Genomic DNA, 25673 nt, shown 5'->3' on the forward strand with positions numbered 1-25673 from the left:
TCTGCTTCCTCCTGCCCCCAGCACACCCTTCTTCTTAAAAACAAAACCCTGTACTTGCCAGTTGTGTGGCCCTGGCTTCCGCTAGACTAAATGTAAGACAGACCATGCCAATGCAATAGTCTGCTGTGTTTTGTTACTATAAAGAAATACTGGAGGCAAGCTGGTTATGATGAAAAGGGACTTATATTAGATATGGAAGATGGTGAAAGTCCAACCCCAGGGACATGTATCGCTTCAGCTTCCGGTGCAGGCGTAGTGGCCAGTGATGTCACAATGGGCGCATGTGCAAGCAGCCACACTGCAAGAGAGGAAGCCCCAGAGTGAGTCAGGAGCTGAGCTCATTCTGCCAGCAACTCACTCTCGAGAGAGAGCTCAGGACTTCTGCGAAAGCCACCTTCCTTCCTTCTAAGAGCAGCTCCCCTGGCATGAAGGATCTCCCACCTCTTAAAGATCCCATACTGTCTCTTAACATTGCCACCATTGTTAATGCTGTCAACATGGGGACCCTTGAGAGACACGCCACATCCAGACCTTAGCCATGGGTCCTGCTGTAGGAGTCCAGCCTCATTGTCCAGTGGAGCTACTCCTTAGCCTCAGCAAGAGGCTCAAGTGGCTTCACCTGGGGATGTTCCCCCTTCCTAGAGAGTCTGCTTGTCTGTCTCCTGATGTAGTTGACATGCTTACAGGATCCCTTGGCCTACAGTGATGACATCCAATCTCTCACTGTGTTCAAGAATACAGTTCAGTGGCATTAGGAACATTCATGTCGGGGTGCAGCCATTAGCACCAGTCAACTCCAGAACTTCTTCCTTGGTACCCATCGCACAAGGTTTCCCTCCTTCACCTTCCCCAAGACCCTGGTCACTACTGAACTACTTTGTCTATGGCTTTTCCCACTGTAGGCCCCCATAGAAGTAAAACCCACACAGTGTTGGTGGTTTCATGACCGGCTTATCTCACTTAGTAATAATACCCTTGAGATTCCATATTTTAGCCTGTATTAGAATAATGTCACAAAATGTGTTTATTCACTCCATATTTTGGTTGATCCTTCCTTCTGTTGATGGACATTGGGGCTGTTCTGACGGTTTTGGCTGTTGTGCATAGTATCACCATACATTGGGTAGAAATGGCTCTTAAAGACCTTGCTTACACTTATTTTGGATCTATTTCCAATATATCCAATATATATGTCGTTGCTGGGTCATTTGGTAAATCTCTGTTTAAACTTTTGAGGAATCACCATGCTGTTTCTCCTAAGGACTACATTCCTGTACCTTCCAGCCACCAGTTCACTAGTTTCTCAGTGACTCAATGCTTTCACCGATACTTGCTCTATTTTGCTTTTTTATCTTAATTATAATAATACTGACATAATACTTTATTGTGGTTTTGGTTTGCGTTTCCCCTAACCAGTGATGTTAAACATCTTTTTATGTTTATTGGACATTTTTGTAGCTTCTTAGGAGGAGATAGCTTTGTTTATTTTTCACTTGAGTTGCTTTTTTAAGGGTGTAGACTTTGGGGGCACAGGTAAACTGCAGGTCCCACTTCCCGGAATAGCAGCAATAATGCTAGTCTTTATTAAGCACTTGATATTGTCCTCACAACATGCTGAATGTTTATGTAGAGGCACGGGGATTCTGCTGTTTTAATCTTTAGGTAATTATCTCCATTTTACATGTGAAGAAATGGATGCAATTACGTGCCCAAGGTCTTAGAACTGACAGCTATTGCAACAGTGGCAGCTTAACCCTGACCTCATTCCATCACTACATGATAGTAGATGATTTTTTAGCCACTGCCCAAGGAGCTGGCATTGAAACCTCTTCATAAATAACTTCATCTTTTTGATAGTGACAAGAATTGATATTTTGTAGGAGAAAAACATATATCACTCAGGGCCCAGGACCTTGGCCTGTCTAGAAAACCATGTTTGGTACTGTATTAAGTATCTGTTCCTAAAATTTTATAGGTTTGCATTTGGGAGTAAACAAGAAATAGGAAGCATTTTATGTGCTAAAATCTCAACTGCTGCAAAGAAACTGTCTATATATGATGAGACGATACATTCACGAAAGAGACAAGCCCTTCCCTAAACTCATTTGTTTGGTGGATACTGTCTTAGCCTCAAAGTCCAAACCTTTTATCACTTCTAACCAACAGGCCCTTTTCATCAGAGGAGTCTAGCATCACCCTTGGTTGCACCCACTGTCTGTCCAGGTGGTCAGGGCACCCTGAAGGCCGGAGACCTCATGCCCTGCCCCTGTAGGCAAGATTTCCAGTCTAACACAGGCGTTCTTTTGGGGAAGCATTTGCCTTTCTTCTTATGCTGATTTTTATCTGGCCTTGGGTTCACACAGCTGGAGCCAGGGCTGGGGCTCAGAGTTGGGAGGAAGTTAGTGGAAACATTCTCCAGTAGGGCTTGGACAGACCCAGCGAATCCTGCCTAAAATACAGTGGACAAAGCCCCCCTTGTCCACAAGCTTGGGGGTGGGAGGTATCTGGTCAGTGACACAGGCTTGGCCATTGTATGTTGTGACCTTAGCCAACTGTTTTTTAGCTGAGAAAGAGGGGAAAAAGAGAGTTGGGAAAAAAAATGCAGGCCTCCAGAAACTTTGCATCTGGAAAGTCCAGAATGAGTTGTTGATTTCCCAACAAGCACTGGAGCCACATTGGGAGGAACTGTGCAATGCAGTGGGTTCTTTGTGAAAGAACAGCGATGAGAAAAGCCACAGGGACATCCTCTGGGGTGCCTGGAGCCCTGGCCCTGGCGTGGCTGCTTGCTTCAGCCCCATTTCCTGCACAGGGTGTCATACTGAGGGAGCCAGCAAGAGCCTGGCTGTGAGTCTGGGGGCTTGAAACAGGACCCAAGATTCTTCTCTGAGGTGACTGCACTGCAGGAAGACTCCTGTCCCATGATGGTAAGGATCAATTCTGCCTGCCCACGTGTGCTCGGCTCGCTTTGCTCTGCGTGTCTCTAAAACCCCTTCAATGTTGTGAAGAGGCAGGTGTGGAAGTCTTCCGAAATCTGGCCTTGACTGCTAAGCTTGATGAGATGGGGTTGGGGTTGGGGTCGGGGGCAGTCTGTGGACCCTGTGTGCCGGGCAGCACCTGTCACAGTCTCTAGGCTTGAGCAGAGAGGAAAGAGGATGTGACCTGCTATGCAAACTTGGAAGAAGAAAAGGAGAGTTACCAAAGCATGTTTATGAGGCAAAAAGCCAGGGCATTTTAGTTGAAGGCGTGTAACAGAGAGGTAGGGTAGTGATGGGTAGCCAAGGTCTTAGAGTCCCAATCTTGCTTCTTGCCCTTGACTTGTCTCAAATATAAACCCTGGCTTCTTGCTACCTATCTGGCCTCAGCTCTCTGGCCTGGTTCCTCGCAGGGCTTTGTAAGGTGAGGGCATTCATGAAGGTGAAGAGGAGCCCTTGGGTTCGCAGCTCCCTAATGGTTGGTTAGAGAGCTGCTTGGTTGTCACACTATGGTTTCAGCTTTGATGGACATTTCCTTCCAGTGTGGTGGGGACCTCTGCAACAGTGACAAAGGAAGCTCCTGAGTGCCATGTTTGGCCAATCTTTCTATCCTCTGAAGGGGGAGTTCTCATCAGCCTAGACTTTGGGACAACCTCTCTCCTGAGGCTCCATACGCTGACCGAAATCCGGTCTGTGGGGAAAGGCAAGATTGCTCATCCTCTTCTTTTGCCTCTCTGGACTAATGTTAAACATCTTGTAACTAGGTGTGGCTACCAAGAAAACCCTGATCCAGTGCCACAAGAAGTGATGCAGTGTTTCCTAGCCAAGGGCACCCCTAGGTGGGTCAGTGACTGTCTGGCATAGCACACAGCAGAGGCTCTTAGAGGTTCAGGTGTATCTGAATTATCCAGCCACCTTTCACAGGCAGATCTGGTGCTTGGGCTCAGCAGGGGATCCTGCATTACTAGCTGGCTCCTAGAGGATGCCCAAGTAGCTAGTAAGGAGATCACACTTGGCAAATGACCCTGGATCAAGCCATCAGGTTGTAACCAGGTTATAGCTATCCGCAATCTTTGGCTGTCACTATGGGTCCCACATATGTGATTCATGTAGAGGCGAGATGAGCAAAAGGTCTGAACACTTGGGGGACTTGCAAGTTGCTGGGAAGAGCCCAGGTAAAGTTCTTGGCAGTGTGGAAAGGCTGTCAGTTGGGAAGGCACAGCCAAGCTGAAGCGAACTATGAGTGTGTGGTGTCACATGTGTGATGAGCAGAAGTGCTCCCTGCTAGCAGGTTCCTGGGAACATCTCCCTGGAGCCCACATTTGGTGTGTGTGTGTGAGGGGGTGAATTCTAGCTTTAGAGTGTGCCAGGAGCCCAGCATGCCAGGGCAGAAATCTAGTTGCTAGGCAGATAAAGCTCAGATCTTGAGTGTGGTTGGAGGATAGGCAGGGAAGCGTAGACAGGGCCTGTCATTGGAAACACAGCCCTCCCAGGTGATGAGGCAGAGTCTGCTTTCGGGCTGGGCAGCCTTTCAGGAACCATCAGATGGCTTTTTAAGTCAAGTGTCTACATGTGAATGTGACTTTTTTTTTCTCCTACCGCAAAAATGGCATGTCCTTAACACGGAGGCTGTAACATTTAGATTTTAGTATTAGGCTATTTATATATATGCCCTTGGAGACCATCTGCTCTAGCTTCCGTATTTTAGAGATGAAGAAATTGAGGACTCCCAACAGAAATGAAGTGGGTTGCTCAAGATGTCACAGCAGGACCACGTGAGGTAGGCAGTTTCAAGCCTGGGTTGTCTGGTCCTAGTTCATATCCTGTGTTCATTGCACGGCATAGTGGTAGGTTCCAAACATTGATGGAGATAGGTTCTTGACTGTCAGTTTGTCCGGTTTGTATGCATCAGGGGTGACGAAGGCTCCAGAAGTGTCAGCTGAGTGAAGTCAGCAATTGTACCCTTCTGAGACTCAGCCAGCCCCTGTGAGGCCCAACCTCCCTCCAGGGCTCATGGCTCACAGCCAATTAGGATCTATCTGTCAGAGTCAGAAATGTTTGATCAGAGCCGCTCCAAGAACAGGCCATGAGCACTGTATGGTAGCTCCATGGTGAGATTCATCACTGTCACCCTCGTTCAGTGCCTGAGGCTTACTCCAGGCAGCTAGGAGTGACCACAAAACCAGGGAGGTTGGCTTGCAGCAATGGACAGGCCAGCAAATGTGCCCACATTATCTGCTACTTAGCTCCAGTTTATTTTATCTAAAAGGCACAAAGTGAAAACAGAGAGCTGACTCTCCCATCCCCTGGTCACTCGGCAGACACCCACAACAGTTATGATTGGGCCAGGCTAAAACCGGGAGCCAGGAACTCAGTCCAGGTTTCCCACATGGGTGATGAGGACCCTAATTCCTGCGCCATCGTAGGCTACTACCTCCCAGGGCGTGCTTGAACAGGAAGCTGAAGCTGGGAGTGGAACTGAACTTGATCCCAGGCACTCTGGGGACATACGTACAACTGTGCCAGACGCCTGCTCCTCTGTTTTTCTTTCAAACCACACCAACTCCCAAAGCAAGTTTTATCTGTGGGTACTTTTGTCCCCAGAGCATCTGTGGGTGGGGCAGCTGTGCCATTTGTTCTTAAAGTTCCTTTCTGGTGGGCCGTAGATTGCTGCGCTTGAGATACCAAGCCTACGACTCACAGTTACCAACCTTCCACTCCCTTCCTCTCTTCTTAATTTCTTGAATTCGTTTTGAACAGGACAAAATGCTTGAAAATTTTATTTGTAGGGTTTTCTTTAGAGATACAGCAGCTTTCAAATGGGCCAGAAACAATAGCCTAGGCATTTGGGAGCTTTGCAGTTAAAGGGAGGCTAGGGAAGATGTTATGTAAGATCTTTCTGTCTCTCGTACACGCAGAGACGGAGAGAGACTTGTGCCAAGTGTTAACTAAACTCTTGGTCTCAGTCTTTGTCCTTTGAAAAAGGAAATTTAACAAGTAGTTCTTCAGCAAGTTCCATGGGAAGAGTGTCACACAGTCCTCAAAAGTATATTCCAATTGTTTTCTAGGACAGTGTGTATAAACTACAAAACTTACATGTGTAAACTAACAGAAAAGTCAAAAGTGTGTTGCAAGATCATCCATCTTTAGGACCAAAAGAAGGTCTACCATGGGCCCAGCACAGCAGCCTAGCAGCTAAAATCCTTGACTTGCACACGCCGGATTCCCATATGAGTGCCAGTTCGTGGCCTGGCAGCTTCACTTCTCATCCTGCTCCCTGCTTGTGGCTTGGGAAGCTAGTCAATGAAGGCCCAAGGCCTTGGGACCCTGTACCCATGTGGGAGACACAGAAGAAGCTCCAGGCTCCTTGCTTCAGATCAGCTCAGCTCTGGCCATTGTGGCTACTTGGGGAATGAATCAGCAGAAGAAAGATCTCTCTCTCTGTCTCTCTTCCTCTCTGTAGATCTGACTTTCCAATTTAAAAAATAAAATAAAATAAGGAAGGGCTACCATGTACCCCAACTGGACCATTTCAGGATAATTGTCCCTAGCAGAAGTGATACCCCACTCTACCCTTCCTTGCACAGCCCCAAGGGGACACCCATCATCTCATGTCATGTCTATTTCATTTCCAGTTTTTATTCCATCATTTTTCTTCCAAAGTGTCTCAGAAGGCATTTCTTTCCCACCCATTCAAAGTCAGATTTGATCGTATCCGTGGAAAAAGATTGAGACCCAAGGAAATTCACTTCTCATCCTCTGCAGAACGCAAAAGAGTTTGGGGGCAACATGGATACCCCCCCTAAAAAAAAAGTCATGTTTCATGAACCTTTGTTCCCTGGCATGCAGTCTCTATCATCTCCTTTGTTGATGTGGTTGCTGTTTTTGCAAGCTAAGCTGGACATTTAAATGCCTTGAAATTTCCCGTGCTGTGGTTTTTAGGTCCGTTACGAAAGAGTCCCACAGGGCAGAGAACCTCAGCACTTGAGGGCCAGCCTCTGGCAGATGAGGCGAAAGGAGCTGTGGACATGACTACTTGTTGTCTGGGGCACAACACCCTCCCCTGCTGCACCTGTGCGCTTTCCACCCATCATTTTGTTGTCCAGAGCTGGAGGGAGAGAATCAGAATGGCTCTCACTTTTTTTTTCTTTTAATTCAAAAAACTTTTTGCTTTTTTTTTTTTTTTTTTTTAGGAATACACAGAGATAGATAGAGAATGTTCATTCACTGGTTCACTCCCCCTAATGGCTGGCAATGGCCCAGAATGGGCCAGGCTTTAGACACAAGCTAGACACTCATTTCAGGTCTCCCATGTAGTTGGCAGGAAGCCAACCACTGGAGCCATCACTGCTGACTCCCACTGCTGACTCCCAGGGTAAACCCTAGCAGGAAGCTGGAGTCTGGAACTATGGCTAGGAGTCAAACCCAGGTCCCTGGATACAGGACACAGGCATCTTAACTGCTCGGTCCAGTGTTTGCCCCAGTTCATGCTATTTTTGGTCTGCCAGGGAAAAGGGTGAGAGGGAATGAACCACCATTCCCAAGCAGCCTACAAGGAAGGACTGAGTTTGAGTAAAATGTGTGTTTGTCCAAAGCTGAGCACAGAAGCACCATGTTTTCTGATCAGGAAACAGCAGATGCAAGCTCTCATGAGCAGACTCCCCTGCCCTTTATGATTGTCAAAGCATTGAGGCCAAACAGAGCTTAGCAACCAGACATTCGAGGGTCATCCCCCAGGCTTCAAGGTGAGAAGGGAGATACCGCTCCCCACGTCTACTTCTGGAGCTGCTCTCTACATTTCAGGACCACCTGTCAGACTCCCTCTTCCTCCAGCCCCCTCAGTGCTGTGACCACCACAAGGCCTCTGGCCACCTGCTTCAAACTTCTGTTGCAAACCAAAGGGGTGACTCTCATGTTCAGTAACACGGCTGTGCTGCTCTGATCAGTGCTGAGATTCTCCCAGGGAGTTCTGAGGAGAGGCGACTCACAGATCCTGTGCTTTGTGGAGTGGCAGGGCATACGCTGCTGGTGAAAAGGCCACACCGTGACATATATACAAGTCTGCTGATGTCCTGGGAGCCCTTCTATTCTTGCATTGTCTCCTCTAGAACCCATTTACTTGAGCCTTCTGTCTTCCCTCGGTATGGCAGATGCAATAGCCTGAAAAAATGTTTTTCTACATACAGGGTGTAAGAAGGAAAAGACCCAGAAATTGTGCAGTACTCATGTAAGAATGCATTTCTTACCACCCTCTACTGCTTGATTCCCAGACATTTCAAACCTGTGGAATAGCTTCTAACTCAGGAGGGGCTGTCTAGATCATCCTTGTAATTTTGTTTTTAATGGAGCAGAGAGAGAGAGAGATCCTATCCACTGGTTCACTTCTCAATGCCTGTACCAGCTGGGGCTAGACTGTGGCAAGGAATAAAGCCAGGAATGTATTCCAGGTTCCTCATTGGGTGACAGCAATCCAATTCCTTGAGTCACCACTGCTGCCTCCCAGGGTCTGCATTGGCAGGGAATTGGAATCGGGATCTGGAACTGGGAATTGAATCTAAATACTCCCATGTGTGGTGTGGGCATCTTAACTATTAAGCCAAATGCTGCCCTTCATCCTTGCAATTTGCCAGGATCATTTTCCAACCTTTTCATCAACCCCAGTCCTCTTGGAGTCCCTCCCTCACCCACCCCATTTTCCAGCTTAGCAAATTTCCTTGTGAGTGCTAACTTCCCGTGTTTTTTCACAGACCCTGCTGTAATTATGTTCATCAAAATTCCTGGTTCACAAGATCACCGCATTCACTCCTTTATAGGACCAGAAAATAGAGCCCATTGTTCTGTGTCCTCCCTCTGCCCAGTCTCAAAATGCCTGCCCAGTGAGTTGATTGCCTACTGGGGAGGCACTGGGATTTGCACATGGACATTCAGGCTGACCAAAGCTCTCACTTCATGTGCCAGGAAGAAAATGGGGCTGCAGTGTCCAAGCGGTCCAATCTTGGGACCCACGACTGGCAAGATTGCAAGGGCTGGGAGAAAACTCCTGTGGTCCTCAGGTACATACCTGTTGACGGATGTCAGTGACAGCCACGGTGTACAGCTTGCTCCTGGGCTGAGGGTGTCATGGAAAGTGAGGAAGAACAAAGAGGAAGATGCTTTCTGGGGTCTGGAGTTGGTCTAGTCCAAAAAGTATCCATCTCTTGGAACCTTTCAAAAAAATTTTACTATTTATTTTCATTATATTTAAAAGGCTGCAAGAGAGAGAGAGAGACATGTTTCATAGATTGGTTCACTTCCCAAATGGCTGCAAGAGCCTGGATTGAGCCAGGCGAAAGCCAAGAGCCAGAAATTCCCAATCATGATCTTCCACGTGTCTGGCAGGGACTCAAGCACATGAGCCACATCTGCTACCTCCCAGTGTGTGCATTAGCAAGAGGCTGGATCAGAAGCAGAGTAACTGGAACTCAACCGAGGCATCCCAAGCAGTTATTCCACTGCTGCACCACCTGTCCCACTCCCTTCCTGGCACTTTTAGATAACATGCAGGGAGGTTTTGAAGGGAGTGGGGTAGGGGTCGCTGGCAAGAACGATGAAAGGATTCAAGCCAACGAGATATGAACTGTTGCTGCCTCATCCATGGTGAGTCCATCCGTCTCCCCTAAGGGGTGAGGCCTGGGCAGACACTAGAACCCTACTAAGTTTGGAAGTGTCCTGGAGACATTTGCATGACGTGCTTAAAGCTAGATCTGGGACTACTGAACTCAGACAAGCAGCCATGCTAACCAGGTGATTTCTTACATGAAGGGTTTGAGGATTTTCATAGAGAGTTCAGGCAAAATCTCTGATGACTTGTTTAGATTGAGGAGAAACTGTGCAAGTTTAAAAAAAAAAAAAGGCAAAGCTCATGCCTCTGGCTTCTCGTGGATAAAGAGATAGAGGTGGTGTCTTCTGCACGGAGTCGCTGATCACACCAGGGTCCTACAAAAGTGGCTCCAGGGTTCTGATACAGGCCAGAAAACAGCTGCACATTTTTCTTCCAGAACTTCTTTGAGCTTTGGCTCAGGAAGTCTTTAGAACGTGCCTGTGGTTCCCAATGAGTTTTCCCAGCATGCTTTGGCCCTAACCTTTTCATTTGAATGAATTCCTGGGCTTAGGATTCTCTGTGAAACTGACTGTCTTTGGAGCTAATGAAAGGGAAATGGAGGTAATAAAAGGTGGCAGTGGAGTCACAGTACCTGGGTCTTTTTGGTTTCCAAGCTTCAGTCTCCAAGGACTAAGCCCAGAGCAGAAGCTGGATGCTGAACTGCAAAGGATGGCAACCATGGCAGGGGAGGGGCGGGAATATCTGATAGAGTGAGGGAGAGAGAACACAGAGATATTTCTTTGTGGCCGTGGGAAAGGACAGTAGGATCCTCCTTGCATCTCTGCGTGTACTCACTTTTATTTCTTCCTGCCTCTTTATTTTTCTTTGTATCATCTGGAATTTGAGGCCCAGGTTTTCAGTTCGTGTTTTGTTTTTTACCCTCTACACAGAGAACAGTGACTGCTAAGGTTAAAATGTTTCTAGCTTAAAAAAAAATTATTGTGTTGGAAATGCAATCCCCCCTCCCCCATTCTCATGTGAATAGTATTTAGGGGTGAGGCCTTTGGGAAGCCACTGGTATGGGTCTAAGAAGAGGGAGACCTGAGCTACCAGCTTGGACTGTTCCCCCCATGTGCGGCAGATGCTGGTCCCATGCCCTTGGAGTTCATGGCCTCCAGAACGGTAAGGAATACATTACTTTATATGTGACTGCGGGATTCTGTTACAACAGAAAGCGAACTAACTCAGCAATATGGACACATGATTCTGTAAGTGGAGTTGGGATTTTTCATATGTCTTGGTAAGCTCATTTTAGTGTTAGCTGTGGTCTTTCTTCACATGACTTCTTCATTCTTTGTGAAGATCAAGAATCGTCTTAATCTTTCATGGAGGTAGAGTCTTGTCTTTGAAGTGCTTTGGCTAAGGAGGACACGTGAGCAATGCTTGCCAAGCCCTCGTCCGTCTGCATTTCAGATAGCTTCATTTGGAAAAGGCAGCCTGGCTGTATTACAAGGGTCCCCATGTTTTCCCTGTGATATGCTGGAGGTGGCTTTTGCTGTAAGTTTGGGAGAAACCCAACACTAGCCTTCTTATTCTTTTGTGGAGGATTACCATATCCCATGGAGGTGATGGCAGGGCTTTCTCTTCTCCGTTGAGCATTTTGTGAGGGTGTGTCCTCTGTGGGTTGCATTTTTGCATTCCATTTTACCTTGAGCTGTGCAGGACCTGCTGTGCTGCCCAGGTCAGGAAAGGTCCACTTCCCAGCCCCAACCACTCTCAACCTTTGCTTGTAGTTTCTTTTTCTTGAGAGCTTTGGTCTCTAAGGGAACACTCAGTATCTATATCTTGACCTGTTTGTTTTTTCTTCCTGTTTCCATTTTCCCCCTCTCTATTTCCCCTGCAGTGGTGGAGGGGAGGCAGAATTCTCATTTCATTCTAATTCACCTTTTTGGCAATATAAATTCTGGGTTGTTTTGTTCTTTTTTTTTTTTAAGATTCATCTATTAAAAACTTTTTTTTCACCTGTTTTTACTGGAAAGGTTAATCAAATTTGCTGAGAATAGGAGGGACAAAGAAAGATCTCCTGTCCACTGGTTCATGCCCCAAGTGGTCACAATATCAGGAGCTAAGCTGATCTGAGGCCAGGAGCCAGAAGCCTTTTCCGGGTCTTCCACATGTGTGCAGGTTTCCAAGACCCTGGGGTATCCTGTACTGCTTTCCCAGGCCACAAGCAGGGAGCTGGATGGGAAATGGAGCAGCCAGGACACAAACCAGTGTCCCTATGGGATCCCTGCTTTGCAACAGAAAGATTTAGCCATTGCTCAGGGCCCAAATTTAGTATTTTACTGCGACCCTTCTGCATGTCCTTTTTGTTACAATCTTTCAAACTTCCCTGCCATGATTATCATTTCTAGTTCTAGTTCTCCTGTATCATCTTTGTTGATGTTGTTGTTTTCAAAGCAAGTTCCCGGTTTCTCTGTGCTGGTCTGCTCTCTCCTTGCTGTATGTTTCTCATCCTCTGTTGAGGTTGCTACGCAGTTTCCCTCACCTTCTGTTCTGGATACTGTAGAAGGTGGTGATTAGACCTATCTGCTTTCCCCGAGGCTGCTGGAGATAAAGAGTCACTTTGTATTCCCCAGTCTCCTCCCTGGACTCATTGTCAAGAGATCTATTGATCAGGTCTTTAAAGAGCCGGGATTTGTTCACTGGTGGAGCACACACTCTGCATGGACTGCCATTCTTTGTCTACTTTGTTTGATAAAATAGCCTCCCCTAATCTATTGGAGTCCTGGATCCCACTACAATTCCCAGTTTCCACTCATTCATGTTTTCATTCAGTGTTCTGGGCTCTCTGCTGAGATGAAAGCTATCAACAAGGAGGCCATGGCCCTGCCTTCCTGGCATGCAGTCTGTTTTCTCTGTCCATGGGGTGGTTCCTCCTCCTCTCCCTCCTTTTTTCTCTCACCAAGACTCTGAATCTCTAACCTTCAAAAGAATACAGGCTGTCGCGTACAAAAGTTCTTGTGAAGACTACACACCCCAGAATACACACTACCATTGCCAGGGATTTCTGCTGCCTTCCTCCCCACCTGTATGCTGCAAGTCTTAATCTCTGCCGGGCTGGAAGGCTGCCTGAGAGGAGATGAGCTAGTGGGATGGAGAAAGAGGGCCCAGGATTCTTGTGGACACTGACTCCAAAGCTGGTGACAACGCTATGGGGGTGGGGCCCTCCTCCGTGATATATTTGCATAATCTCTAATCAGAGAGGGCTTGTCACCAGATAGCTTGCTCCCAGCTCTGCAGAGGAGTGCCTCACCTGAACAGGTGTCTGGCAGAAAATTGAGAAGTGGCAGTGATTCCAGTCTGCAGCTCAGCCAGGTCTTAGTCTTCTTGACACTCTTGTGAAGCCCCTATCAGTAACTGGTTAACCTCTGCTGAGTATACAGAGCTGGCAACGGGAAGCTGGGCTGCTCAGAGGGCCCTAGTGATGGAGCTGTTTCCAGACTTATGTGGCTGCCTTAAGGTGTCCAGCTGGCTATGTGGCTGGGGAAGGAACTTGCTGGAGAGTCCTTTGTGAAGGAGCCTTCAAGCAGTGCCAATCACAGCCCTGGGCTCATTAGTAGTCATTGTCATGGCAACGGGGCTGCCAGAAAGTGGCTCGTTAGGCTGACAACTTCAGAGATGTTATATATAGATCGGAGTGTGGGGGAGAGGGGTGTTGGGCCCTGTGGATAAGCCTGTCTGTAGAGCTGTTCTTGCGTCTGGGCTTGGGGTGTGAGAGGACGCAGAGTGGGGGACTCTTCAGACCTCTCTGATCCGGCTGCTCAGTCAAGTTTCCGACGACCCCTCCCCTCCACCCCCAGTGGCACCTGCCGCTCTGCTGCTGCTTCCAGAGAAGGTAAGAAGCAGGTGCTTCCAGCAGAGTCCTGCAGGTGGAGGGATTGGTATCCTGGGCTGAACTTGAGTTTGAAGAGTAGCGGAGGCTGTTGGGGAACTGAGTAGAGGGCTTGGGACTGCCTGAAGGCTGCAGACAGAACCTAGAGTCTCTGTGAAAGATTCGGGGCTGGGGGACAGATTCTTCCCTTTAATAAGTAACCATGCTATTCAGCACAGGCATTTTTCTTTCTTTTGTCAAGTCGTGCTAATTAAAATTTTATGTTTGTGATATTATTCAGAAATGATGTTTTCCACTGAGTCATTGACTGTAGGACTCACCCAGGAGGTTTGTTAAAATGCAGAACACCCCCCTCACACACCGGGCCCCAGGGTGATTTTGTGGCTGCATCAAGGCCTGAAGTGTGGTGTATTTTCACCCATATCCTGTGTCAGAGGGGGTGTCTCGGGGTGGCCATACTTTGGGAACCTGTTAGAGGTACTCTGTTTTGGATATCTCAGTGGCTCTTCTTTGTCTTCCCAAGGGAAATCAGTAGCCACCCTTTAGAGGAGAAAGAGAGTCGGGGCGCGGCGGGGGTGGGGTGGGTTTGTGTTTTATATAAGGAGGAAGTCAGCTTGCAGCTGGGGAACGTGACAGTTTGCATGCGGGTGGTGATATTTTTGCATGTCTCCCAGGAAGGCATATGTTAGTTTAGAGACCATGAGGCAGGCAGGAGACCTCAGACCAGAGTTGGCAGGCTCTTTGGGGGAGTTGGGGCGTCTGCAGTGTTGAGGAGGGGACCTCATGGAAGATATGCAAAGATTCACCAAGGCTTCAGGTAGTGAGGTAGAATTCATTAGAACAAAATGAATATTTGTTATGTCATTTGGCTTGATCACATAATTAGCTGTGCACTATTCAGATTTCTTATTTTAAAATGAGAATGAATGGCATCTGTGGAATGGATTTGTTGTAAGGATATGCTCATTGTCTAAGACACCTGGCCCAGTCCAGGATGTCCTGTAGACATCTGGTGAGGGTGAAAGTCATCATAAACAGCGCAAGTGGAATCTGTGCTCAGCTGTCTCTCAAGAACCTGCTAGACTAGGATTCCAGAATGTCCTGGAAACCGTCTGATATCACATGTGACATAGGAGGAGGTGGCAAGCCTTGAACATGAATGTTCATGGCAGTGTTTCTCATGAGAGCCGAAAAGTGGAAGCAATCAAATGTCAGCCAGGATGAGGGCATAAACAAAGTGTGGTTCTTACATCCATGCAGCGGACTGTTCTGTAGAAACAGAAAGGAAGGGCATGCTGGCCTGTGCTCCATACAACTTGGATGCACCTCACCCCTGTGGCAGGAACCAGAAGATTCCTACATGTCCTCATTTTCTTAGACGATGATCATTCACACTCAAAAAGTTCATGTAAAGGAGAATTAAAAGACTAGATCATTTTAGTACTAGATATTTGACATCTATGCATAGTGTTTTCACAATGGACTATTTCCACCCACATTTTATGAAGACCTTTTACAAAGATCTCTAAATCACTAACATCAAAATAAACTGACCTTTTAGTCTTATTTTTTTTCCCTGAGCTTTTTAAAGTACTCTTGAATTGTTAGACAGGCTATACTTAAACTTTTATGTACGTATTGATTTGAAAAGCAGTGAGAGACCTTTTTCCATCCAATGCTTCACTTCCCTTGTGCCTATAACAGCTATGACTGGTTCTAGGTCAAATACAGGAAGCTGCAAATCAATTTACCCGTCTGAGTAGCAGGAGTCCAAATACTTGACCCATTGCCTGCTGCCCACTCTTGGTGGGCATGGCATAATCAGGAAGCAGGCATCCCACATGACAGCTGCTGCACCCAACACCTACCCAAAGCAGCCTGTTAACTAAACAAGTGAGAGAGGAAAGTCAGAACCAAACCAGGTTTGCATTCTAGCCTAGGGTCATCCAGTGGATTTCTGAGTTGGAGGAACCTGCCTTCTTCTCCCCCACCAACACACCCTGGTTATCTCCAGGTTTCCTTCTAGGACATCCCCTGGCTGTGTCGTCTCTGCCTCCAGTTCCTATTTCCCATGGGACTGAACAACTTGAAAAAGAGAAACCATGGAACCAAGGAAGGGAAGGGGAGGCTTTAGTTAGTATGGAAACTAGAGAAATGAGGTTGAGAAAGACCTTAATTATTGAAGAGATTCACCCCCCCCCATCCTTTGGCTGATGCTGGGGTCACTGTCCCAGCAGGCCACCTGCTGCTGCCCTTCCATGAACTGGGAAAGCTGAGACAATGTTGATGCTTTGGGCTGGCATAAATGAAGACTCGCAGCTTGGGAGATCTAACTTTGCCATCACATATGTTTAAAATTTTTTTTAAATTACAATGAAATATTATATACCTAACAAACTGTACCACCCATGATGTGTATATAACTACATATTGTGTGAAATCTGCCTCCTTCCAGAATATTTTCATATCTACAAAAGAAAGCCCTGGACCATTTCTTTACTGTCCCAGCCCTTGGCAAGCACTGAGCCTATTTCTGTCTCTATGACTTTGTCCACGTAGGGCATTTCCTGTGGTTAGAATCATGCAGCATGTAAGGTTCGATGCCTGGCTGCTTCCTCTCAGCAGTGTTGTCAGGATCCCTTCTTCACAGAGTAGCCAGTATGGGTATTCTCTTTCTTCCTGTCATACACAGCATCTGTGGTCATGCTAGGGGGAAAAGTACTGCGAGGTGATGGAGAAGCGACAGACGTCGTACTGCTTCTCTGTGAAGGGGGCTCTGAGGGTCTGCAGGTGCCTCCACCTGCTCTTCACCTGTGGAAGGAGCTGTCTCCTTGCCGTCCAGCTTTGCAACAGCACGCCTGTGTCAGCGTCTTGAGGTGCTGCCAAGGGTTAGACTTTTACAGGGGGTAGTCTTGGCAACAGAAACCTCAGAGGCGTGAGTGTTGATGGTGACATTTCCAACGCGGTGGGCGTGGAGTGGAAATGATGCACTCTTGAGAGATTCACAAGAGTAGGTGCCAGTAGGTGCTGGGTGAGGCCAGGTCTCCTTCTGATCCTCTATCAAGAGTTGGGGAGCATTTCTAGTGACCAGCCCCCTCCTAGCTGCCAAGTGTGTTACTGTTAGTCTCTCCAGTAGGATGGTGTTATCAGTCTTCCTCTTAAAGATGCGCAAAAAGCCTGGTGGAGTCCTTGGCTGGGTTTCACATGTCTGCCACATGGCCAAGTCAGGGTTATAATGGAAGGCTGTTGATCTATTTTCATTGCCCCTTTGTGCCTCTCTCTCTCTCTCTGGCTCCCATTTCTGGCCAGTTCCATCTCTTACACTTGCGTCATACCCTATAAGAAAGAATCTCTCATTCCCCACCCCCAGGTTTTTGGACAAGCACCAGCATGGCTTTCCCACTCATGATATCACACAATATATGTATAGTTTATTTGAGGAGCAGAGAGAGAGAGAGAGAAAGAGATTCTATCCACTGATTCACTCTCCAAATACTTGCAGTGTCCAGGACTAGGTTGAAGTTGGAAACAGGAACCAGAAACTCGATCCAAGTCTCCCATGTGAGTTGCAGGGACCTGAGCACTTGAGCCATCATCGTCTATATTCACAAGAAGCTGGATTTAGAACCTGTAGCTGAGACTCATACTAGCCATCCTGATTATGGGTCATGAGAACCTTAACTGGTAGACCAAATGACCACCTCAGTGTTCCACAATACTTAACCCAAGGGGAAGAGACCTGGCATGTTAGCCCCCAAGTGGTTGTGTATTTCTCTGTTGAATCAAAATCTCACTGTCACTCTTCTGTCCTTCCCACCCCAGGTGTACTAAACTCCCATTCTCCTTGGCTAAAAAAAAAATCCCCACAACCTCCTATACGTGGGGTTCATGTACACACATGCAAACAGGTAATTCGGTTGTGAAATTTCACAATAGATAGACCAGATGCCGCAGCTACACAGAGAGCCAGAGGGAGGCTGCTGCTGGAGGGAGTGGGAGCCATGGCTTTCACTTTGCCTAGTGGTAGGCACGTGGGCCACCACAGGGAAGCACATGCACGTGGCCGAGCAGCTTCCCCAAAGCGTGAGCACAGCTTGGGAGCCACGTGTCTGCAGCCCTTCCCTTTCAGTCTGCTCACCCGTGTTCTAAGCAGCAGGCATCTCAGTGGCCCCATAGGTCACCATGATGAGCCTTATGGGCCTTGCCTCTTATGGGGTGGGGATGTGGAGTCTGGGAGCCCATTGCTTGAACTTTTCAGTTTCTGATCGGGCTGTGGTTTAGCTGAGTAATTCACAGCTCCTCTACTAGAATTCAGATGTGGGTGAGTTCACTGTCTTCCACAGGCACAGCCATTGGTTCTTGGGGTTCCTGGGGGCCCTCTGTCCTCATTTTTAAACATTTTGCAAGTCACAGTCTTGTATTTATGGAGGGGAAATTCAATCAGGGGAACACCTAAATCAGAAGAAGAGAATAAAAACTGCCCAGGAATTCGAACACTGTGGGATCCCAGGTGTAGCTCTTTGTGCTTCTGTGTGTATTCTCTTATCTAAGTTCTCTTTTATCTGTGTTGCTCTGATGACGTTTTAAGAATTACACATACAGTGAAAAAGCAGGTCTGCCCCTTCCTGGAGTCCCTGTGCCCTATGCTGCAGTGAGAAAACCACCTTCCAGAGCTTAACAGACCTCGGCCTCATTACCGAGTGTTTGACATCTTGCTGAGCTGCTACTGGCATTGACCCGCCTCAGCTGGCTTTGCACAGCAGGCCTGGGGCCTCATCTGCTGCTGTGCTCAGTGGTCCTGGGGATTGCAGCTTTTAGATGCCACGGGGAGCACATGGAGTGACACCCTCCTCACTGCTCCCGTACCCCAGACAGGCATAGCATCCCTGTGAGGGATTTTACAGTGGGGCGGGTAGGGTGATGAGGAGAAAGGCCAGGTTCATTTCCCTTTGTGCTTCACCTCCTCCCTCATCCCTCCTCCCCAACCTTGGGGAAACTGTCCCTTTGTGCATTGGCTCGCATGTACACACAGCTCCTCCCCTCCACCCACTTTCCAGCTCCGGCACCCATGGAGATCCCAGGGACCCCACCTTGCTGTGTCCAGCTGTTTCAGACTTCCTGGTTGAAAGACCTACAGGAATGTCACATGTATGTGACCTTTTCTTCCCTTTCCAACAGAAACCTGGGATGGTTCCCCCTCCGCCGGGAGAGGAAAGCCAGACCGTCATCCTCCCACCTGGCTGGCAGAGCTACCTGTCTCCACAGGGACGCCGTTACTATGTCAACACGGCCACCAATGGTGAGTCCCACCTTCAGGTGCACCCTCCGCCTCCCTGGACCCATCGCCATCTGTCTCTCTGGAGAGGTGCCCCTCACTTTGAGGGCTTCTTCCTCCAGGATCTGTGTGCAGCAGCTGCAATTGTCAGGCTGGCCCCATGGTACTGGGTGGCCAGTACAGGTGTGTGTCTGCAGTTCTGGGGGTGTCTTCAGTAAGGAAGCTGCTCTTCAGGTCCTGGTCGCCCACAGTCTCACAGGCATCTTTGATGAACACAGTCTCATGGTCTAGGACTGAGTTTTTACCAAATAAGATTGAAAAAGATTTGGTGGTTGTCAGCTTGTTGGTGTCAAGTTCGACAGGTTAGGCTAGCATGTGGTTTCTTGCAATTTTGGAAAAAAAAAAAAAATCTTACTGAGATTCCCAAGCAGGGATTGTCAGTGTGGGGCTTTTCTAATTTCCCCACCACATCTTATTCTCCTCCTGGATGCTGTTCCTGGCTGCTGTTTCTCAGCTGGGGGCTGCATCTAGATTGTTTATCCCAGCAGGTGCACAGGTTATGTGTGCCTTTACAAATTGTGCAGGTCTACGCCTCAGTGCCCCTAGTGACTGAGGTCTTCCTAAGCCCTCTGCCTGATTCCAGCATCATCACCTATAAGTTGGAAAAGCTTTCTAAAAGGGAGATGCACCATCTGGCAGATTCTAAGATCAGGGGATCGAATGATGCTCAGGTTGTGGTTTGGGGCAGGACAGGGCAAATAGCTGAGAGCTCTGGATGTGGACCTATGGATTCCTTGAGGTCATTAGCATAAGGAAACTCCTAAGATTGTTACCTAAAACTCAGTCCCTGACCCTATCCCTGGTGCCGATCAAAATAAAAAAAATTTTTTTTGAAAGGTAAAGGACAGAGAACATCCAATTTATAGACAAGATGAGAGCACAGCCAATTTCTGCTGAGTCTTAAGTGTGTTTGGGGCTTCTGAAGGGGATACGGGAAATGGGTACTGGGATAGCAAACATCACAGAAGAGCTGCAGGTTTCTGGTGTCAGCTGCTGTGACTTGTCACTGGAGTGATGACACTGCATTCCCTCTCTGGTTCCTCAGGGTGGTCTTTGAGGCTCACGGGTGGTGAGATGAGATCTCATCTGACTAGGCTGCCCCCTGGCTCTGGAAAAGAAGTTGGCATAAAAAACAGGACAATCTATGCTCAGGACTGGAGCCAACAGGGAGCCAGTAGTCCAACCCTGAAGCATCCACCTGCCTCCTGGTTTTACATTCAGTAGTGAAAGATGTTTGCTTCTATTGTTCATGCGATCCAGGTATAAAGATCAACATCAGGGCAGCTAGATTTTCCAGGAATCACAGACACTCACATCCACCTGTTGGCCCAGCTTCAGCTTCTTGCTTTTCTCTGTACCCACGTGACTTGGCAGCCTCCTTTTTCCACCCCCAGGGTTCTGGGGGCGGCAGGGGGTGGGTTATTGGAATGGTTTATGATGATGAACACTTGGAACGCTCCTGGTGCTTAGGGAGACATACAAAGAAGGCAGCTGCCGGCTGCTGTTCAGTGTAGTTAGTTTCTGTCTGTCTTTTGGCAAGTTGCCCTGCTGTGGGTTCAAGGGGTGTTCTAGAGGAAGAGGTAACCAGAGCTTCTAGGAAAAGGGAAGTACAACCATTTCTACCTATCCTAATCTTAAACTTCCTCAAAACAAATGCGTGTGCAGCTTGGCACCGTTGCCTCAGATGTGTGTTTCAGAGGGGAGCGTGCTCAGTGCAGCTCTACCTGTGAGATGCAGAGCTTGGGTCCAGGTGACCCTAGAGCAAGAATTTGCATCCATTACAAAAGGACATGACTGAAAAGGCAACTTTCTAAAATCAACAACATCATTTTCTTTTTTAATTAGGCAGGAGTATATTCTCGCGATTTTAAAAAACCTCAGTGTGTATCCACAGTTTCAAAAAAACAAAGTCAAAATAGGAGTGGTGTTGTGGCACCATGGATAAAGCCACCTGAGACTATTGGTGTGCCGTATGGATGCTCATTCCTGTTCTGGATGCTCCACTTCTGATCTAGCTCTCTGCCGATGCACCTGGGGAAGCAGTAGAAGGTGACCTGTGTCTGTTGGCCTGTGCCTCCATGTGGAAGACCTGGATGGAGCTCCTGGCTCCTGGTTTCAACCTGTTGCAGCGCTGTCATTTGAGGAATGACCCAACAGATGGAGTTTATCTCTTTTTCCTCTTTGTCCCTCTCCTCTGACTTTCAAGTTAGTCTAAGGAGAAAAAGTCCATGATCCTATTTCCAGGAGCTATGTATCACCTGCATTTTCCCAAATATTCCCATTATGTCATATCATAGTCTCTCAGCTTCTAGACATCAGTATGCTTGTTTTTTTATAATCAGTTTTGTAAAATGAATGGAAAACCATGTACTATCTACATTTTTTAAGTGAATGAGTCTGTGCCTTACAGCGGGCCAGCCTCATGTGTCTTTCTGTCCTGAGTCTTGGTCTTTTGTGCCCAAACTGGGTGGATGCCCCATTCACTCCTCCTGTCCAGACAGTAGCTCATCAATGCCCCAAAGTCCAGGACGCAGAATCCTTGTTCTTGGCCTCGTGTTTGTTTTTTCTTTTTTTCCCCCAAACACAATTGTCCCTTAGGGGTTTAATTCTAGGACCTTGTGAAGACCACAATCAGTGAATGTTTAATTCCTGCATATAAAATAGTGTGGTATTTGCGTATAATCTACCTACACCCTCCCATGGTGCGTTTTTGTTTAAAGTTTGATTTCTTTTGTTTGAAAATCAGGGTGATAGAAAGGGAGAGACACAAAGAGATCTTCCATCTGGTGGTTCATTCCCCAAAGAGCCCTAACATGGCAGGCGTTGGGGATGGGTCAGGCCCAAACCTAGAACTCTCACATGGGCAACAGGGATCCAAGTGCTTAGGACATCTTCCACTAGCTTTTCAGGTACATCCCCAGAGAGGCAAATCCGAAGCAGATCAGCCTGGGCTCAAGCCAGCACTCCAATAAAGGATGCTGGCATTGTATGCGATAGCTTTACCTCCCTGGGACACAATACCAGCCGTTATCCAATCATATACTTTAAATCATCTCTTGATGATGTCCCATATCTAAAACAATGCCAGTGCCCTATGAATAGGTTTGACTGCATTGTCTGTAGAATAATGACAAAAATCAAAATGTGTTTACATTCAATACACACGTGTTTTTTTTTTAGCTGTAAATGGTAGAATCCTCAGTCATGAAGCCCATAGATATGGAGGCCATCGTCTTGTGTCTTGTCTTTCTGCTCTAATCCCTAATCTCTTCTTTTCCAGAGGGTGCATGAGTATAATCATTGTTCTCTCTGCTTTGGTTGCTCTGCATACAACCATACACCAGAACCACCGGAAAATCTCATTTCCCTTTGCATAACCTGGTGTGGGATGATCTGCTCATTCTCATGTCTGTTAGGATTTTATGGGTGAGAATTCTCACAGTATTTGTTCTGGTGGTGCAAAACATCAAACAAGACTCCTCGCTGTTTTCAGAAACGGCATTTCGAAAGAGGGCCCGAGAAAAAAATGCATGAAAATCCCAAATGATCCCAAATGTAGAACTTGCTAAATACCAGGATACCATGAGGGTTAAATTCCACATCTGAACTCGTGTGATGAATCATGATCAGGTAACCTAAAATGGTTGCATAAAATTTCCTTTAGACCGTATACACGGTACAGTTGCAGACAGGAATTCCATGTTAGATTCAGGTCCCATCTCTAAGATGTCTCCTTATGCATGGACAAACATTCCTAAATTTTTACAAAATACTCCCAAACACAATACACATCTGGTTCTAAGCTTTTTGGATAAAGGACACTCACCTTTATAAACCTGTCAACATGGTGGGTATTAGAACAGAAAGCTGAGGAGCCACAGAAGGGAGTAGTCAGCCTCATGTACATGTGAGACACATCTGAGGTTGCCACATGAACACAGACAAGGCAGCAATGGGCTTGACTTTGAGGAGCATGAGAAAGGGGAGAGTAAGTCAGGGTCTGGCATCCAGAAGATTCCATGAGGCATTTTGAGAAGTGGGCTCTTTGTTCTGTGGGTAGAAAGCCACAAAGGAGCTCCCAGCAGCAGCTGACACCATCAGGATATTATGGCAAGATTGCTCCTCATGCTGTAGAGTGAAGGATAGGAGGACAATGACCATGGAACCCTAGGACTAAATGAGAAGAGAAATATTGAGGTCAGACAGTGCATCCACAGCAGAGGCTGCAGAAGGAGAGGTAGAATCTGTGAGACAGGATACAGCAGCTCATGGATGGGGAGTGCTCGGATTCTTCCTCGCTTTCTGCCTTGCATGGTCAGGCCCTGCCATGAAAACATAGAACCCAGCAGCGTGTCAAGGGAGGCTTGGAAAAATGACAGCGCATCTGTTTGAGTGTGTGGTTCGTTCGGTTGCATGTGGGTGTCAGATCCAGCACAGGAGAATTGAGTGCCTTTCACCCCTTGCACTAGGCACCCTCGTGCCAGTGAACAACCTGCACAACCATGTGTACTGGCCTCACACTTGGCATGTTCTTCAGCAGAGAACTGCAGAGCTAACCTTGGTCAGGGAGATTTTAAAGGAAGGCATCATTCAGAGACAGGAAGAAAATGGGAGACAAGGGAGAAAAGGTCGTCAAGGAGGGGAAGCCAGAGACAGACAGGAATATAAATCAGAATTCCGGTGAGGATGATGTTTAACGTCTCTGGGGCAGCACAGGTTCGTAAGTGGTGTTGGCCAAGTGGTGACACACAGTTTCAGCGATGAGTTTGTACACCTGTGCTGTGACTTTCATAGACACTCTCAGGACCCTGGAAGTTTGTCCTACGGTGCCCTGGGAAGTCTCTGTTCCCCTACCCGCTGCAATTTGTGGTTCTGCAGGGTCTTCATCATGGAGATGAGCCCTGAGATCAGCCCCAGGCACCACGGGGGGGAGGGCAGGGGGGTTCTAGCTTAGGAAACGGCCTGTCTTGCACTGTCTAACCAAATGCTCCATTCCCATCAGACATGGCTAAAAGTTGGGATTGTTCAATCTACAGGAGAGACTACCTGCCCCAGTGGGGAGCCTGACAGTCTATCACCAGAACACTATCTTAGTCTATTCAGACTGCTGTAATGAAAGCTATTTCTCACAGTTCTGGGGACTTAAGAAGTCCAAGGGAAACTGTAGGCAGGTTGGGTATCCAGCAAGGCCCTTGTCTGCTGGGTCCTGGAGGGCTGCCTTTGTTGCCGCACAGCATCCTGAACTAGTTGAACATTGCCATCACAAGCCCCACACTGGGTCCACTCACCCAACATGCAGGAAGCCCATCACTGACATTGGATGGTGAAAGGCAGCAGGTGCTTATCGCAAAGTGCAGAGCAAGGAGCCAGGCAGCTACTATTTAATCGCCAGGCTCCCAAATGAGTCGGGGGTGAAGGTTCTTAGAGATTGAAATCAGGGTTGAGACGTGTGATGTTCCTGGTTGACCAGTGGAGCTCGTGGTCTTCTTTTGATTGGTCAGTGATCCTGTGCTCTTTATGGAATTTGTGACATCCAGGTGGGTTTTATTTGGTCTTGGGGTTCCATGAAGTGTGACATTCTTGCTATCTTCTGCTTGGAATTGGAATTCTCGACAAACGATCCAGGACATCTGGACATTCCTGCCCACCAAGGTTCGTAGCTATTGGAGAAGCAAGTGACTCCCTGGGTCAGGTGATTAGAACCTTGTGGGGCCAGTTGTATTCCTTGTCATTGAATTCCTTTTGCTAAAGGACACCTGGGGCTAAGAGAGACCAACCTGAAGCTTGGTTTTTGTATTGTAGGGGGGTTCTGTTTCACCTTCTTACATGGTAGAAGAACCAAACATGCTTCCTTGAACTTCTTTATAAGGGCGCTAATCTTGTTATGATGCTACCTCCTACCCCAGTCACCCTCCAAGGGTCCCCAGTTCTCACCCTGTCACATGAGTGTCAGGCGACACACATACAGACACAGCACTTGTTCACCAGGTCCTCATGTTTCCAGAGGCAGAGCACAACCCTGTTTTTTCTCATTTATAATTGAGAGCCCATATGCTGATGTTTAATCGTTTAGCAGTGGTACGGTCATAGGAAGAGAAATTGCCCTGTGAGAGGTTATCTAGGATAAACTTTGCCATTTGGACATTGTGGGGGTATTTGAAGCCACTGTTGAAGGCCAGCATTCATTTTGTTTAATGCAGGAGTTAGTATTTTACCCCTTATGTTTCAGTTTTTGAACACTTTAGATCTGATAGTTTCTTGCTCATTTTATCAATGTTTTTTCTGTGTCTAAAGAAACAGGAAGCATTAAATGTTTACCTTAGCCTTATTTCATGGAAAGCAGAGATTAAGCAAGGATTCAGTGTTAACTCTGCCCAAAGCACTCAGTGTGGGTTAGAGAGGGAAGGGAGAGCCAAGAAGATTGCCTTGTGGTGTGGTCTAGTGTTTAATAGTGGAATGCAGAGAGACCCAACAGGTAGCTCTCTGCAAGGAATACAAAGGAGGCGCCTCAAAGCATCCTCCATGAACAAGCATGAAGGCTTGTTCCATCTACCTCCCTCGCCGTCTTCTGTTCCCCACTGGCCAAGCTTCAGCCCTTGACAACTGTCTCCCCACAGTTTGTAATTCTATCATGAGGTCCCCAGAACCTTCTCAGAAAGCCTGACTCCAGTTCCTCATGTACAACCTGGGTGCACAGAGAGTGGAGTGTGAGTGAGGCACCAACAGAGCCCAAAAGGTGGGTCATTGATGGGAACACGAGGAAGAGCCCAGTAGCAGTGTGTCTGTGCAGGGACTCCCCAAGAAGTGAGTGCTGTGGAGTGAGTCTGTCTCTAACGTCAGGCTTCATGACATGATTTCAGTGGCTGATAATTTTCACTTCAGCTTCATCCT

General features: G+C 47.5%; 1 protein-coding gene across 2 annotated transcripts in view; it reads left to right on the forward strand.

Annotated features, from left to right (window-relative positions):
- Window positions 1-25673, forward strand: part of GAS7 (growth arrest specific 7) — a 225957-nt gene that overhangs the window by 132994 nt on the left and 67290 nt on the right. Inside the window, exons 1-2 of one of the 2 annotated variants that reach the window (XM_041001068.1) lie at window positions 2698-2924; window positions 18626-18746. In XM_041001068.1, the coding sequence (XP_040857002.1) occupies window positions 2919-2924; window positions 18626-18746 (127 nt within the window). In that variant the 5' untranslated portion in view covers window positions 2698-2918. Of the gene's footprint in view, window positions 1-2697; window positions 2925-18625; window positions 18747-25673 lie in introns of those variants that run through there. The other variant, XM_041001067.1, reaches the window with a different exon arrangement.

The sequence above is a fragment of the Ochotona curzoniae genome, unplaced genomic scaffold, assembly GCF_017591425.1.
Source record: "Ochotona curzoniae isolate NIBS_2020 unplaced genomic scaffold, NIBS_Ocur_1.0 scaffold_2453, whole genome shotgun sequence".
NCBI lineage: Eukaryota > Metazoa > Chordata > Mammalia > Lagomorpha > Ochotonidae > Ochotona > Ochotona curzoniae.